The sequence below is a fragment of the Oncorhynchus mykiss genome, chromosome 20 (genome assembly GCF_057628025.1).
Source record: "Oncorhynchus mykiss isolate SJ-2025 chromosome 20, ASM5762802v1, whole genome shotgun sequence".
NCBI lineage: Eukaryota > Metazoa > Chordata > Actinopteri > Salmoniformes > Salmonidae > Oncorhynchus > Oncorhynchus mykiss.
The window spans coordinates 39,958,055-39,974,774 of NC_143041.1; the positions used below are offsets into that span (position 1 = coordinate 39,958,055).

At 40.8% G+C, this 16,720-nt stretch overlaps 1 protein-coding gene across 1 annotated transcript in view; it reads left to right on the forward strand.

The window, feature by feature from the left end:
- LOC110499410 (tetraspanin-15) overlaps nucleotides 1-16,720 on the forward strand; it is a 38,111-nt gene that overhangs the window by 3,129 nt on the left and 18,262 nt on the right. The window contains exons 2-5 of the mRNA XM_021576540.3: nucleotides 5,197-5,382; nucleotides 10,228-10,302; nucleotides 12,574-12,669; nucleotides 16,416-16,532. Coding sequence (XP_021432215.2) covers nucleotides 5,197-5,382; nucleotides 10,228-10,302; nucleotides 12,574-12,669; nucleotides 16,416-16,532 — 474 coding nt within the window. The remainder of the gene's footprint in view (nucleotides 1-5,196; nucleotides 5,383-10,227; nucleotides 10,303-12,573; nucleotides 12,670-16,415; nucleotides 16,533-16,720) is intronic.

The window sequence follows — 16,720 nt, forward strand, 5'->3', positions numbered from 1 at the left end:
GGAAAATTGACAGGAAATCCTGCAGATCATCAATCAGGAATCCTGCACGAAAAGCCTATAGTCCAATAATGATTGATAATTTCATGTTTCGTATTGTGGGCTTGTTAATACCAGGAATGTTATTTTGATTGCCCTCACTGCTCCTTAACGGCAGAGCTATCAGGAAGCAGGCATACGCATGTTAAGGGCCTTCAACAGGAGGCTGCTGAGGAGAGTACGGCTCATAATAATGTCCGGAACGGAACAGCATCAAATATATGGAAACCAGGTGTTTGCCCTATTCGATACCATTCCACTGACTCCGCTCCAGCCTTTACCACGAGCCCGTCCTCCCCAATGAAGTAGCCACCAGCCTCCTGTGAACATAAACAAAAGGCTGCATGGACCTCCCGCATTATTTTCTCACTAATCTGTTGGATTTCTCCTCGCAGGCATTTCTGTCAGGGTGTTCCAGTCCGTTGACTCTATGACAATAGGTATACTCACAAGGCTTCAGTGTGTGCATGGATAGTAGTAGTTCTGCTGATGTCCATTTTATTTTTTATAGAAACATGTTTTATTTGTATTATTTTTGCTCACTGTTGATACAGTTACTGAGTACTTTGCCATAGGGAAGAATGGGGAAGTAGAGAGTCAGACCACAAAATCATGCTGATGAATGTGTGCCCCTGGAGATAGTTGAGAATCCACAGCGCCATGCCAACGTGCTAGCCAACGTGCTAGTCAACGTGCTAGCCCCTCTAATACCAGATAGGTATTGGATTATGGATTTGTCAGTATTGTTTTAAACAACAGTGTGTGTATTTGCTCAACAACTAGATATGCATATTATATATTATTTTACAGTTTGACCTGTGGAAAGAAATCTAGTATTTGCAGCAAAACATATTATTTTACGACTCAGATATCAAAGAAGAGAAGCTAAATGTCTTTTACGGAGGTGTTTCATTTAAGGATTTGACGTGATTATCTGATGCACATGCGAGTCAATAGGTTCTTATATTCCTCAGCAATTAGAATCCTTTGTGTTATTTTATGTGCCTTGAGTGTCCTGTTAAATATATCTAGTGGTGATGCTTAATGCACTCACGCAGTCACTGAAACGTTCGGACTCTGACGTCAATGCTTACATCTCGGATGCTTTTAGTAGCCTGCCTTCATGCCATATAAAGTCACATAAGTCATTGAAAAGCAAGTCGCTATTATCAAGAGGTTCACGAATAGAACCAAGGAATGGTATTTTGTTCCACTAAAATTGGTTCTGTTAAGCGGACAGTGAGAGGACAGGGCAGGGTAGATTTAACTTTTTGTCCTGGATGAACACTCATGCGTACCAGCACTGTCTTTGAGTACTGCCTTTTTAGATTCCGCTAATTTACAACTCACAACAACTTGAGGTCATGGTCCCTTGTCCCTGCTGATGTTCCTGTCTAGACCAGCAGACAGACAAGCTGCCTTACCCTTTGGTGCACAATTCCACATGGTCTGTTTGACATTAGGACAGCATTTTAATGTGTTGTGAGCACAGAAACAAATACAAACCCTTACAGAAAATTCCAGTCAGAGTGCAGAGTTTACAGGCCTATGGTCTGTTTACTGCCAAACTCTGTTCCTCCCTTGGGTGTTTGCATGTAGATGAGTTTTTCCTAGCAACCACATATAGCGCCCTCCATTTGGACTAGTATCAAGGGATCGAAAAGCCTTGTACTTTCCTGTGTAGGCCTACATTGTGGTATCAATCTCAGTTCAGAACGCAGTGCCGCCTCATAGCTGTTTGGTGTGTCTCTTTCAATTACCGACCACCTGTAGCATCAGAACAGTCACAATCACAACAGCAGAGCTCAGTGTTCTACTTGCAATTAAAACCTCTGGCATTATGTGCACAGACAGTTTCTTTGAATTACTAACAAAGCCAGAATTGCTGCATTGATGTTTGAAGAGAAAATCTAATTGGCCCTGAAGTGGGGAAAGCTGTCCAATCAGCTGCCTGTGGCCCACCTGCCACCTGGGGAAATAGACAGACATACATAGACCCAGAGACACTGATTAGTTGTCACAGGTATAAGATGTAATGAACACCGGAGAACGTCACCTTTGTAATACTACATCAGGATTACATACTGGTTCATTAGTGCTGCAGGAGTTACTATTCCCAATGGAAAATGAATACTATCACTACCTCGCAGTTGCTTTCCAACCAACAGTGAAGCTGGAAGAAAATTTGATCTTTCACTTACTGTTAAACCAATGTGTTTCTGTGTTTGCATTCATGTGCTGTGAATATGTGATTTTAAATAGATTGTTTCCTATTAACTTTCATTACTTTTAAAGAGTGAGCCCTTCTCCTTGCTGGAAATATTTTGACACTTTCAGTAAAATATCATATGTATCGCTTTTCTGCTAATGCTTAGCAAACTAATCAGCTAATTGAAATGGCAATGGACAGCCAATAAACTTAGTTAGTTATATTCTCGCCATGTAGCTAACTACTGGAACTACACACTATTTTTTTTTCTGCAAAAATAAAATATGGGTAAAGTAGGCCAGAATCTCCAATGCGACATCTGTAGCCATGAAATGTTTTGAAAGGCTGGTCATGGCCCACATAAACACCACCATCCCAGACACCCTGGACACACTCCAATTCACATACCACCCCAACAGATCCACAGATAATACAATCTCTATTGCACTCCACACAGCCCTTTCCCACCTGGACAAAAGGAACACCTACATAAAAATGCTGTTTATTGACTACAGCTCAGCATTAAACACCATAGTGCCCTCTAAGCTCAACACTAAGCTAAGGACCCTGAGACTAAACACTTCCCTCTGCAACTATGAAAAAATAACGTGTATTAGCTAAATTGACAGAATATATATTTTTTTACATTGAATGTGTTGATAATTAGTAGAACATACATACATTAGTTAATTAATTAGCATTTTATTGTGTGACATAAGTATTTGATCACCTACCAACCAGTAAGATTTCTGGCTCTCACAGACCTGTTAGTTTTTCTTTAAGAATCCCTCCTGTTTTCCACTCATTACCTGTATTAACTGCACCTGTTTGAACTCGTTATGTGTATAAAAGACACCTGTCCACACACTCAATCAAACAGACTCCAACCTCTCCACACTGGCCAAGACCAGAGAGCTGTGTAAGGACATCAGGGTTCAATTGTAGACCTGCACAAGGCTGAGATGGGCTACAGGACAATAGGCAAGCAGCTTGGTGAGAAGGCAACAACTGTTGGCGCAATTATTAGAAAATGGAAGAAGTTCAAGATGACAGTCAATCACCCTCAGTCTGGGGCTAGATCTCACCTCGTGGGGCATCAATGATCATGAGGAAGGTGAGGGATCAGCCCAGAACTACACGGCAGGACCTGGTCAATGGCCTGAAGAGAGCTGGGACCACAGTCTCAAAGAAAACCATTAGTAACACACTATGCCGTCATGGATTAAAATCCTGCAGTGCCCGCAAGGTCCCCCTGCTCAAGCCAGCGCATGTCCAGGCCTGTCTGAAGTTTGCCAATGACCATCAGGATGATCCAGAGGAGGAATGGGAGAAGGTCATGTGGTCTGATAAGACAAAAAATAGAGCTTTTTGCTCTAAACTCCACTCGCCGTGTTTGGAGGAAGAAGAAGGATGAGTACAACCCCAAGAACACCATCCCAACCGTGAAGCATGGAGGTGGAAACATCATTCTTTGGGGATGCTTTTCTGCAAAGGGGACAGGAAGCACCGTATTGAGGGGAGGATGGATGGGGCCATGTACCGTGAGATCTTGGCTAACAACCTCCTTCCCTCAGTAAGAGCATTGAAGATGGGCTGTGGCTGGGTCTTCCAGCATGACAACGACCCGAAACACACAGCCAGGGCAACTAAGGAGTGGCTCCGTAAGAAGCATCTCAAGGTCCTGGAGTGGCCTAGCCAGTCTCCATACCTGAACCCAATAGAAAATCTTTGGAGTGAGCTGAAAGTCCGTATTGCCCAGCGACAGCCCCGAAACCTGAAGGATCTGGAGAAGGTCTGTATGAAGGAGTGGGCCAAATTCCCTGCTGCAGTGTGTGCAAACCTGGTCAAGAACTACAGGAAACGTATGATCTCTGTAATTGCAAACAAAGGTTTCTGTACCAAATATTAAGTTCTGCTTTTCTAATGTATCAAATACTTTTGTCATGCAATAAAATGCAAATTAATTACTTAAAAATCATACAATGTGATTTTCTGGATTTTTGTTTTAGATTCCGTCTCTCACAGTTGAAGTGTACCTATGATAAAAATTACAGACCTCCACAGGCTTTGTAAGTAGGAAACACTGCCCATTTTGCAGGTTATCAAATACTTGTTCTCCCCACTGTGACGCCTTTGTGCCTTTTTTTAATCTCATTAAACAAAATGTGTAAACTCTCCTAAGCCTTTGTTTACCAGAGACCTTATTTTCGGCATTCATCCAAAAATGCCATTAATCTGTCATGTTGTTTTGCTGCTATGTTGTTGTCTTAGGTCTGTCTTTATGTAGTGTTGTCTCTCTTGTTGTGATGTGTGTTTTGTCCTATATTTTTAATCCCAGCCCCCGCAGGAGCCCTTTTGCCTTTTGGTGGGCCGTTATTGTAAATAAGAATTTGTTCTTAACTGACTTGCCAGGTTAAATAAATATATTTACCCATGTCCAGCGAACCATGGCGGAGTTAGTGCCTACGAACCGTATACTACCTATTCCCAGAGTGCATTTCACTTCCCAGGGTGCAATGCTCCGCCCAGGGCTGCTACAGGCTACTGCTAGCAAGCCCAGACAAGAGTAGTCTAAATATGTTGCTGTCAAGTTATGATTGCATTTCACATTACTTTTGGGTTGTGTAATTATATTATAATGCTCACATGAATGTCATGCTGAATATATTCATGTCATTGTCATTCAAAAATCATTCAAATTGGCATCCAGAGTGGCGCTGCGGTCTAAACTTAATTTAAAAAATCTGTTTTTTATAAAGTTGAATGTGCTCTTTATGACAGAATGTTTAAAATGAGGTGAAATAATACTAAGTTACACTATTCAAAAAGGGCATGGAACATGGATACCGGTGGGATGGATCAACCCATTTTATAAGTAACCTTTCAGTACAGGTAACCACTCTTGTCCCCTATACTAAATTCTCTGATCTCCATGTTTCTATTTCCGGTAGCTGGTTGGGGGATTCATCCTAGCCATTGGTATTTATGCGGAGGTGGAGCGACAGCGCTACAAAACCCTGCAGGGGGTGTTCCTGGCCCCCGCCATCATCCTCATCGTCCTGGGGGTGGTGATGTTCATTGTCTCCTTCATCGGTGTGTTAGCCTCCCTCAGGGACAACCTGCTGCTCCTCAAAGTGGTGAGTAGTAGACTCACACAATTGCATCCAAGACTGGGATATAAAGCATGAGGTTTATCAGGTTCACTACACATCAGACCTGGTTCAAATACATACAGTTCCTTCAAAGTATTCACAGCCCCTTGACTTTTTACACATTTGGTTTGTTACAGCCTGCATTTAAAATGTGTTAAAACCCCATCATGTCAAAGTGGAATTATGTTTTTAAATGTATTCAACCCCTTTGTTATGGCAAGCCTAAATAAGTCAAAATGTGCTTACCAAGTCACATAAGTTATATGAACTCACTATGTGTGCAATAATGCTGTTTAACATGATTTTTCAATGACTACCTCATCTCTGTACCCCACACATACAATTTTCTGTAAGGTCCCTCAGTTGAGCAGTGAATTGCAAGCAGATTCAATAACCAAGTAACCAAGACCAGTAAGGTTTTCCAATGCCTCACAAAGAATGGTACCTATTGGTAGATGGGTAAAAAAAAAAAAAAAGCAGACATTGAATATCTCTTTGAGCATGGTGAAGTTATTAATTACACTTTGGATTGTATATCAATACAACCAGTCACTACAAAGATAAAGGTGTCCTTCCTAACTCAGTTGCTGAAGAGGAAGGAAACCTTTTAGTGATTTCACCATGAGGCCAATGGTGACTTTAAATAGTTACAGGGTTTAATGGCTGTGATAAGACAACTGAGGATGGATGAACAACATTGTAGTTACTCCACAATACTAACCTAAATTACAGAGTGAAAGGAAGGAAGCCTGTACAGAATAAAAAATATTCCAAAACATGCATCCTGTTTGCAACAAGGCACTAAGTAAAACTGTAAAAATGGTGGCAAAGAAATTAACTTTATGATCTGAATACAACGCATTATGTTTTGGGGAAAATCCATCACAACACATCACTGAGTACCACCCTTCATATTTTCAAGCATTGTGGTGGCTGCATCATGTTATGGGTATGCTTGTCATCGGCTAGGGAGATTTTTGTTGTTGTTGATAAAAATAAATGTAATCGAGCTAAGCACAGGCAAAATCTTAGAGCAAAACCTGGTTGTCTGCTTTCCAACAAACACTGGGACACATTCACTTTAAAGCAGGACAATGACCTAAAACACAAGGCCAAATATACACTAGTATTTTATCAAGACAACCTTTATTGAATGTTCCTGAATTGCCTAGTTACAGTTTTGACTTAAATTGTCTTAAATCTATGGCAAGACTTAAATGGATGTCTAGCAATGATCAACAACCAACTTGATAGAGCTTGAATAATGTTTAAAACAAAAATGTGTGAATATTGTACAATCCATGTATCGAAAACTTACTCAGACTCACAGCTGTGATCTCTGCCAAAGGTATTCACTCAGGGGTGTGAATACTTATGTACATGAGATTTCATTTTCAATACATTTGCAAAAATGTCTAAATGTTTTTTCACTTTGTCATTATAGGGTGTTTTGTATAGATGGGGGGGGGGGGGGGGGTGTATTTAATCCATTTTGAATTCAGGCTGTAACATAACAAAATGTGAAGTAAGTCAAGTGGTACTTTCTGAATGCACTGTATGTCAAATACTGTATGTTCATGTATTTAACTGTGCTTTATTTACCTTGGCCTTTACAATTATGGGACTATTTCATTGGTTCCGTTGTACCTGGGGGAAAAAAAATGGTTGGTCGCTAAATCCGGCGAGAAATATGACCATGTAAAAACGGCTAGCTGGAGCTCATCTGAGCGCTTGGCAGGATATGCCCTCACCTGCAATAAACTTAATGCTGATTGGTTTTGGTTCTTTCAACTATAGTGCTGTTCAGTTAGAACATGATGTTGAGGCCCATCACTGTAACTTGGTCACCAACTCCGTCTATTAGAAGGTTTTATATACAGTGCATTCCGGAAAGTATTCAAACCCCTTGATTTTTTTCCTCCACATTTTGTTACATTACATACAGCCTTATCCTAAAATGGATTAAATAGTTTTTTCCCCTCATCAATGTACACACAATACCCCATAATGACAAAGCGAAAAGCAATTTTTGTAAAATTATTTGTTGCCAAACCCTGAAAATATCACATTTTACATAAGTATTCAGAGCCTTTACTCAGGACTTTGTTGAAACACCTTTGGCAGTGATTACAGCCTTCGAGTCTTCTTGTGTAGGACGCTACCAGCTTGGCACACCTGTATTTGGGGAGTTTCTCCCATTCTTCTCTGCAGGATGGGAGTGTAGCTGCACAGCTATTTTCAGGTCTCTCCAGAGATGTTAGATCGGGTTCAAGTCTGGGGTCTGGCTGGGCCACTCAAGGACATTCAGAGACTTGTCCCGAATCCACTCCTGTGTTGTCTTTGTGCTTCAGGTCATTGTCCTGTTGGAAGGTGAGCTTTCGCCCCAGTCTGAGGTCCTTAGTGCTCTGGAGCAGGTTTTCATCAAGGATCTCTCTGTACTTTGCTCTGTTCAACTTAACCTCGATCCTGACTAGTCTCCCTGTCCCTGCCACTGAAAAACATCCCCACATCATGATGCTGCCACCATGCTTCACCGTAGGGATGGTTCCAGGTTTCCTCCAGACGTGACATTTGGCTTTCAGGCCAAAGAGTTCAATCTTGGTTTCATCAGACCAGAGAATCTTGTTTCTCATGGTCTGAGAGTCCTTTTTAGGTGTCTTTTGGCAAACTCCAAGTGGGCTGTAATGTGCCTTTTTACTGAGGAGTGGCTTCCGTCTGGCCACTCTACTATCAAATATCTAATTGGTGGAGTGCTGCAGAGATGAGAGAATCTTCCAGAAGGATAACCATCTCCACAGAGGAACTCTGGATCTCTGTCAGTGACCATCGGGTTCTTGGTCACCTCCCTGACCAAGGCCTTCTGCCCCAATTGCTCAGTTTAGGCGGGCGGCCGACTCTAGAAAGAGTCTTGGTGGTTCCAAACTTCTTCCATTTAAGAATGATGGAGGCCACTGTGTTCCTTTGGACTTTCAATGCTGCAGAATTTTTTTAGTACCCTTCCCCAGATCTGTGCCTCGACACAGTCCTGTCTCTGAGCTCTACGGACAATTGCTTTGACCTCATGGCTTGGTTTTTGCTCTGACGTACACTGTCAACTGTGGGACCTTATATAGACAGTGGTGTGCCTTTCCAAATCATGTCCAGTCAATTGAATTTACCACTGGTGGACTCCGATCAAGTTGTAGAAACATCTCAAGGATGACCAGTGGAAACAGGATGCACCTAAGCTCAATTTCGAGTCTCATTGCAAAGGGCCTTTATACTTTTTTTAAATAAGATATTTCTGTTTAGTTTATTTTTTTAAATTGCAAAAAAATCTTAATCTGTTTTCACTTTGTCATTATGGGGTATTGTGTGTAGATTGATGAGGGGGAAAGTATTTAATAATCCAGTTTAGAATAAGGCTGAAACTGAACACAATGTGGGAAGGGGTCTGAATGCTTTCCAAATGCACTGTAGTTGTGGTGCACAACACTTCTAGATAGAAAAATAGCATGTAAGCGTCCTTTAATTATAGAAATTTTCTTGAGATGGCAGGGGAACATGCTCTGACTTGAGGTGTGCGGGGTGGAGATCTGGACTGCATCCAAGCGCACTGATTGGTTGGAATTGAGAGCGATGTAGGCTGTCATTGTAAATAAGAATTTGTCCAGTCAGGTTAAGAGGGCCAGCCTTTTTTACAATACCATTCCATTGGTTTCAGTTGTTAAATTCTAGGAAGTTCCAAGCTGCAACACTCGCTGCATGGACATGGAATGAGCCTTATAATGTGTTTCTGTGACTGTGTACATTCCTTGAAACAACAGTCTTTCTCAATATAATTTCAGGTCTTCAGTGCTAGTGGCACGAGACAATTTAGCTCATATCAGTATGCGAAGAATGTGCTAAGCCATAAATGTTACCTGAAAATGTTTGCATAGCATCACAGTTGGCTGGGTTGTTATAGCTTGATTTGTCTGCAAAGTCAAACAACCACTAATGAAAGTCCACTAGCTCCATAATTATCACTGACTTATTAATTTGGAACAGTTTACTCACCCGCGTTGACAACATTTTGAAATATGTTATCGTACTGTAGCAGGCCCTCGTCCATTTAGCGTTTTTCACTTTACTCTTATGAATTAATGACCAAATGACTATGAATCACATTTGAGATGCTTTTGCATCCACTTTTAATTAGACACCAGTACTTAACGTATTGAATTCGATTCCTTTATATAGTTTGACTCACTTTTGAAAAATATTGGATTTTTTTTGTCTTCTACTAAAAGCAAGGTATTTTTTACCCTAAATAAATTCTGCAATTTTGTTTAATTGGGGAACACTTTTTTTATGCTACAATGCAGGAAACTACAATACAGGCTGTTTGAATTGAGCCTGATATTAAAAGACATACAATCAGCAACATCTTGGAATGGTGCCCCTTCAATATCATCAATGATTGATCAATACATTTGTTTTCCAGTACATTTGTTTTCATATATAAAAAGTTGCTATGAAAATGGTAGAGAGCAGCAGCAGTCTAGATGGCAGATCTAACCGTTGGTTTTGTGGTTAGCAAGATACGATCAAAGATGGGCGGCAGGTAGCCTAGTGGTTAGAGCGTTGGACAAGTAACCTAAAGGTTGCAAGATCGAATCCCCGAGCTGACAAGGTAACCCACTGTTCCCAAGCCGTCATTTAAAATAAGAATTTGTTCTTTACTGACTTGCCTAGTTAAATAAAGTAAAAAATAAAATTCAGATCAAAAGGACTCTAACCAAATGTCCATTAAACCATTTAAACTTGACTGTTCTGTGGATTAACCTTTTTACATTTTTTTTTTTTTAGTTTCTCTACACCTTGACAGTCTGTCTTATTCTGGAGCTCCTCGGTGGCATCCTGGCTCTGGTTTTCAGGCATCAGGTACTGTAAATCCCAATTATATCACGTTATTGAGAGAAAATCTATGATTACGAGTTTAATCTCTAAACTCAGCAAAAAAAGAAATGTCCTCTCACTGTCAACTGCGTTTTATTTTCAGCCAATTTAAACATGTGTAAATATTTGTATGAACATAACAAGATTCAACAACAATAAACTGAACAAGTTCCACAGACCTGTGACTAACAGAAATTGATAAATGTTTCCCTGAACAAACCAGACCATGACGGATCCTCCACCTCCAAATCGATCCCACTCCAGAGTACAAGTACATTCCTTCGACGATAAATGCAAATCCGACCATCACCCCTGGTGAGACAAAACCGCGACTCGTTAGTGAAGAGCACTTTTTGCCAGTCCTGTCTGGTCCAGCGACGGTGGGTTTGTGCCCATAGGCGACGTTGTTGCCGGTGATGTCTGGTGAGGACCTGCCTTACAACAGACCTGCAAGCCCTCAGTCCAGCCTCTCTCAGCCTATTGCAGACAGTCTGAGCACTGATGGAGGGATTGTGCACTCCTGGTGTAACTCGGGCAGTTGTTGCCATCCTGTACCTGTCCCACAGATGTGATGTTCGGATGTACCGATCCTGTGCAGGTGTTGTGACGCGTGGTCTGCCACTGTGAGGACGATCAGCTGTCCGTCCTGTCTTCCTGTAGCGCTGTCTTAGGCGTCTCACAGTACGGACATTGCAGTTTATTGCCATTGCCAAGTCTGCAGTCCTCATGCTTCCTTGCAGCATGCCTAAGGCACGTTCACACAGATGAGCAGGGACCCTGGGCATCTTTCTTTTGGTGTTTTTCAGAGTCATTAGAAAGGCCTCTTTAGTGTCCTAAGTTTTCATAACTGTGACCTAAGTTGCCTACCGTCTGTAAGCTGTTAGTGTCTTTACGACCGTTCAACAGGTGCATGTTCATTAATTGTTTATGGTTCATTGAACAAGCATGGGAAACAGTGTTTCAACCCTTTTACAATGAAGATCTGTGATGCTATTTGAATTTTTACAAATTATCTTTGAAAAACGGGGTCCTAAAAAAGGGACGTTTCTTTTTTTGCTGAGTTTATATACATGCTGTCTCTTATTGGATACATTTACCTGGGCTTGTGCAAAGTTCTGATTTTAAAGGGGCAATCACCAGCTGCTACATCCATTTTTTGGACATATACATTAATGATATGTACACATTTCTTCTTGAAGAATGTAACTTATAAAAATGCCTCCATGAGAGCCCAAAATATAAGCTTGTTTTACTCCAGTGTTTGTAAACAAAGTGAATGTAAACAAACACTATATAGCCTCAAGATGGTGAAAACTATAATGTTCATATCATGGATCCTTACATGGCTCTGTCTATGACTTTGAGTGTTATTACATTTTTCCAGCCCCATCCTTCAGCTTTTTACCCAAACGGTGGCTGGGAGACGCTTTGTTATTGTTTCTACTGCTGATTGCCGCTTTACATTGGAGAGCCAACAAGTTTATGAAACGTGTACATTACAATATGTCAACGTAGTGGGACAAAATCAGTTGTGTTGATATCAGGCATGGATACTAACCGCACATTTGATATCAGATTGCCACAAAGTGGTTTCCATGTAGGCATTTTCAAATGTATTGTTTATGATATTCCAATTACCATTGCGTTTTGAAATTCTGGCCTTTACATTGTTAAGCCACAAACTTCTGAGAATGTGAGACCCTTAATTTGATCTGCTGATATCAATCATACAAAATCAACGAGTTCATATGTTTTTCTTGTATTATGACCCTTTCCTGATGTGTCAATGACAAGAGCAAGATCAGTGTGATAAGCACACTTCCATTTGATCTGTATTGAAGATTAGATGTAGAAAACCTAGTAGTCTTTTTGGGAGAAGATGAAAAAGAAGGGAGAAAGTTCTAGAACAAATAGAAAAAAATAATAGCACAGCATTTCACTATTTCATAAATATTTAAGTTAAACGTTTAAACAGCAATGACTAGTCTAATCTGTAGAGAGAATTGGCATTTTCAAATCTCAACAGTAACTAATCCTCCAATGGTCAAATGCAGAAGTCAGGATAATTTTCAATCAAAAATTCATGACTGAATTTAGGTCATTTTTATTGAGAGGAGGAATAAAGGGAGAGTGTCTGTCAGTAAAGAGTTCCCCATTTGTTTTAATTATTCAATTGTTATAATGCTGCCTACACACTAATATCTCAATCCTACAGTCTTAATACATGTCACCCTCTATTTGACTTTTCCACCATAGACAGTGGATCTCTTAAACAAAAACATTCGGAAAGGAATGGTGAATTACTACGATGATCTGGATTTCAAAAACATCATGGACTTTGTTCAGAGAAAGGTAAGATTTCTGTTTGAAAAATAAGTGGATTTTCTTTGAAACTGTTTGCAAACTTTTCCCTCCATTTCTGTTGATGAAATGTAATTTGGGATTATTCACTTTGTGACATGATGGTTGGCCAACTCAAGGGCGAAGAGCAGTTTGTAATTAGAAGATTCCTACTGGGTTGGAGGGCGATGGATGCTGTCCATGCAGCGTTTGGAGTTCTCATTCTCACACCTAACCTTGACCAGATGTGTTGAACTCTTTTTCACCAGCGACCCTGTGTAACGGATGGGAAACGGCTAGCTTAGTTAGCGTGGGCGCTAAATAGCGTTTCAATCAGTGACGTCACTTGCTCTAAGACCTTGAAGTAGTAGTTCCCCTTGCTCTGCAAGAGCCGCGGCTTTTGTGGAGCGATGGGTAATGGAGTTGTTGATGTGTGCAGAAGGTCCCTGGTTCGCGCCTGGGTATGGGCGAGGGGACGGTTTAAAAATTATACTGTTACATTGATGCTGTTGACCCGGATTACTGGTTGCTGCGGAAAAGGAGGAGGTCAAAAGGGGGGTGAGTGTAACGGATGGGAAACGGCTAGCTTAGTGTGCGCTAAATAGCGTTTCAATCAGTGACGTCACTTGCTCTGAGACCTTGCTCTGCAAGGGCCGTGGCTTTTGTGGAGCAATGGGTAACGATGCTTCGAGGGTGACTGTTGATGTGTGCAGATGGTCCCTGGTTCGCGCCCGGGTATGGGCGAGGGGACGGTCTAAAATTATACTGTTACACCTGCTTTGAGTTGTTACACAGGAGGACTACTGATGATCAAAAAGTCACCTATGTTTAAATCAAACACAAGCGTTGGGATTTATTTTGAGCATTATACTCTATTTTATTCCATGAGCAACAAGCCGTTTTGTAGGATGGAAAATGTTGAAGGAAAAAACTACTTATTTCTGTGAATGTTGGAGGACAGGTCTGTCTCCCATAATAGAATATTAATGTGTCATTCTGTCTCAATTCTCTCCAACTGTGACGTGTTTGACATATCCTGAACCACGTCAAACACAGGCGCTTTGACAATCCCCACTGAGGAAGGTAGTGGTGTTAGTTTGGACTTGTTGATGGGAGGTAAATCAATACAACTGCAGTGAGTGAATGCTGCTGTCCCCTTTTTATAGCCTCGAAAACCCTTCCAGGTCAATAGAAAGGAAAACTGTTTCTAAACTGACTATTGAATAAGAGTTTGTAGTAGCCCCCCCCCCCCCAGGTACTTTGACAGGGTTTTCACAGATATTTTTTTTCTTAAGTGCAGGTTTATGGTGAGATGTTGAACTGCTTCAGATAAGACAGTGTTTGAGTCTACGTTGGACTTATTTTTAGAGTGCGAGGGAGTAAGTGTAGTTCAATTTGCTTTTAACTCGGAGGCGTTTCGCCAGCCAAGTTGGAGACGGCCTCTGGAGGTGGTCACTCAGATGGAAGCAGGTTCTATGGGGGAAATGATTGTATTGTGTACCGCAGGATGTCTTTCATGATGGGTTTAGTGGCGTCCGAGGCACAGCTTTTTAGGGAGACGTGACTTTCTGCCACTGGATTGAGACATCTGCAAATGTATTTGCATTAAAAAAAAATCACTTCACAGGACTGTGAAAAGGGACACTATTAAAATGAGTTTGCAACCACATGCAAAACATTTGTGAATGTTCAATGACAGTCTTTACGCTTTTAAGCAAAGGTCTCTGCTATTCCAAGTCGTTGCTTATGTATCTAATGGCTGTAATTATAGCAGGGTATTTTAATAGCACTCAAATGGATGCACGTATCTCAAGCCTCTTTGGCAGAACCCTAGATGGCTAAATTAGATTTCTAGCTCGCGGTGTGATATTTCGCTTCAAGGTTTTGCGTGTGTCCAAAACAAACATTTAACTTTTAGCACAGGCCGGTTTTTGTTTCTTGATCTCTAGAGTAGGCCTAGTATTGCTTTAGCTTGGGATAGTTCCTACACTCTGATGTTAGTCTGTACTGCCTACATGGTCTCTGTGGTGAACCATGGAGTTGGTGCATAGCGCTTGTAGAATCTGCTGGAGAAAAGGTTACTTGCTAATCTCCCTAAGCACAAACAAGCTCTCTCTACCTCATGTGCTTGTAACTCAATCATGTCAGAGCCACTCCACCTCATTAGTTCTCCATCATTACAACCATGTTTTTTTGGTGGGGGGGGGGGGGGGGTTTCTTCAGGAATAAATATGTTCATAGGTAAAGATGCCCTGATGTCTAAATTACTCTCTTACAATCTCGATTTAAAAAGGCACTCTACTAAGAGTGTCTAGTTTACTGGAACTAGCTAAATGCTGAGGTAATTACCCTAGCTGCATTTGAGATGCAGAGAGACATTCAAATGAGTTGGGGGACTGGCATAGGAATCATGCTGCTCATAAAAAAATTTAAAAAGCGGACTAATATTTATTCCTACATTCCCCCATGAGAGCAGTTGGCTCAATGAATGAATGCAGAATAGTGAATATCCGTATTATTCAAGTAAAATATGGAATTTACCTCTGGACATTCTTAATAAGTGTTCATTTTGATCCCTTCACTGAAACTTTACAGGGTTCTAAATGACCAAATGATGTTTCACACCCATCATGCTATAGCTTCTGGCAAAGTACACTTAAAACTTTCAGAGAATCCTATCCAGCTAATTGAAATAGGTACTAGCAAATTGCTCTACGTGTTTTAAGAGCCTTTTTAAAGATATGAGATTTGAAGACACACACTGTGGGTCTGTTTTATCTCAGCTCTTGTAAGTTGTAGTAATTGCAAAAGATCAACGTGTAACCAAACGTGCTGTACCAGAGCAGAAAAGTTAGAAATTGTACTTGAAGTTCAAACTAACAACGATTTTTAAAGCCCCTTATAAGGCTTATATAGTTCTATGCTTCAAAAATAATGTTTAAGCAAATGGCATGCTAGAGTGTGGTAAAGCAAAGAGTTACGCCACTTGTTGTGCATGATGTAAGGACCTGTTAAAAACATATTGGGTATGTGTATCTATGTAGGCATAAAATAGTTATTGACCTCTTAATTAAGGCTTTAAAGTTGTGTGTTTTTAAAGAGGGATCAAGGTATAGGCCAGTGGCGTAGCGCAGTTTGGAAGCGGTTGAGTCTTTCTGGGTTAGTCTCTAAAAGCTTTGCACACCTGGATATTACAATATTTTGCACATTATTATTTTTTTTAATTCTTCAAGCTTTGTCAAATAGTTTGTTGATCATTGCTAGACAACCATTTTCAGGTCTTGCCATAGATTTTCAAGCAGATTTAAGTCAAAACTGTAACTCGGCCACTCAGGAACATTCACTGTCTTGGTAAGCAACTCCAGTGTAGATTTGTCCTTGTGTTTTAGGTTATTGTCCTGCTGAAAGGTGAATTCATCTCCTAGTGTCTGGTAGAAAGCAAGCTGAACCAGGTTTTCCTCTAGGATTTGCTTCATTCTGTTTTGTTTTTTTATCCTGGAAACCCCCCCCAGTCCTTAATCATTGCAAGCATACCCACAGCATGATGCAGCCACCCCTATGCTTGAATATATGGAGAGTGGTGCTCAGTATTGTATTGGAATTCCCCCAAACATAACACAAACGTTTTTTGCAGTATTACTTTAGTGTGTTGTTGCAAACAGAATGTTTTGGAATATTGCTATATGCCTACCATTCTATAACTGTTTTGATAGTTGTATTAACAATGTTTGTTTCTGTCTGTTGTTCTGTCTTTACAGTTCAAATGTTGTGGAGGGCAGGAGTACAAAGACTGGGAAGTGAACATGTACCATAACTGTACAGCTCCTGGACCGCTGGCTTGTGGAGTGCCTTACACCTGCTGCCTCGAAAACAAGGTCTCTGCTGCTCTTCCATCGAGAGCTCATAATGCAAATTACAATATAATATATTGTTATTTAAATCCATTTTAATGCAAATTTGGAGGGAAAAAATATATAATAAATCTGTCACAGTACCCAACCAAACACACATGACAGGCTGGGAGCAACATAGGGTCGACTCAGCAGAGCAGTGACCATGGAGC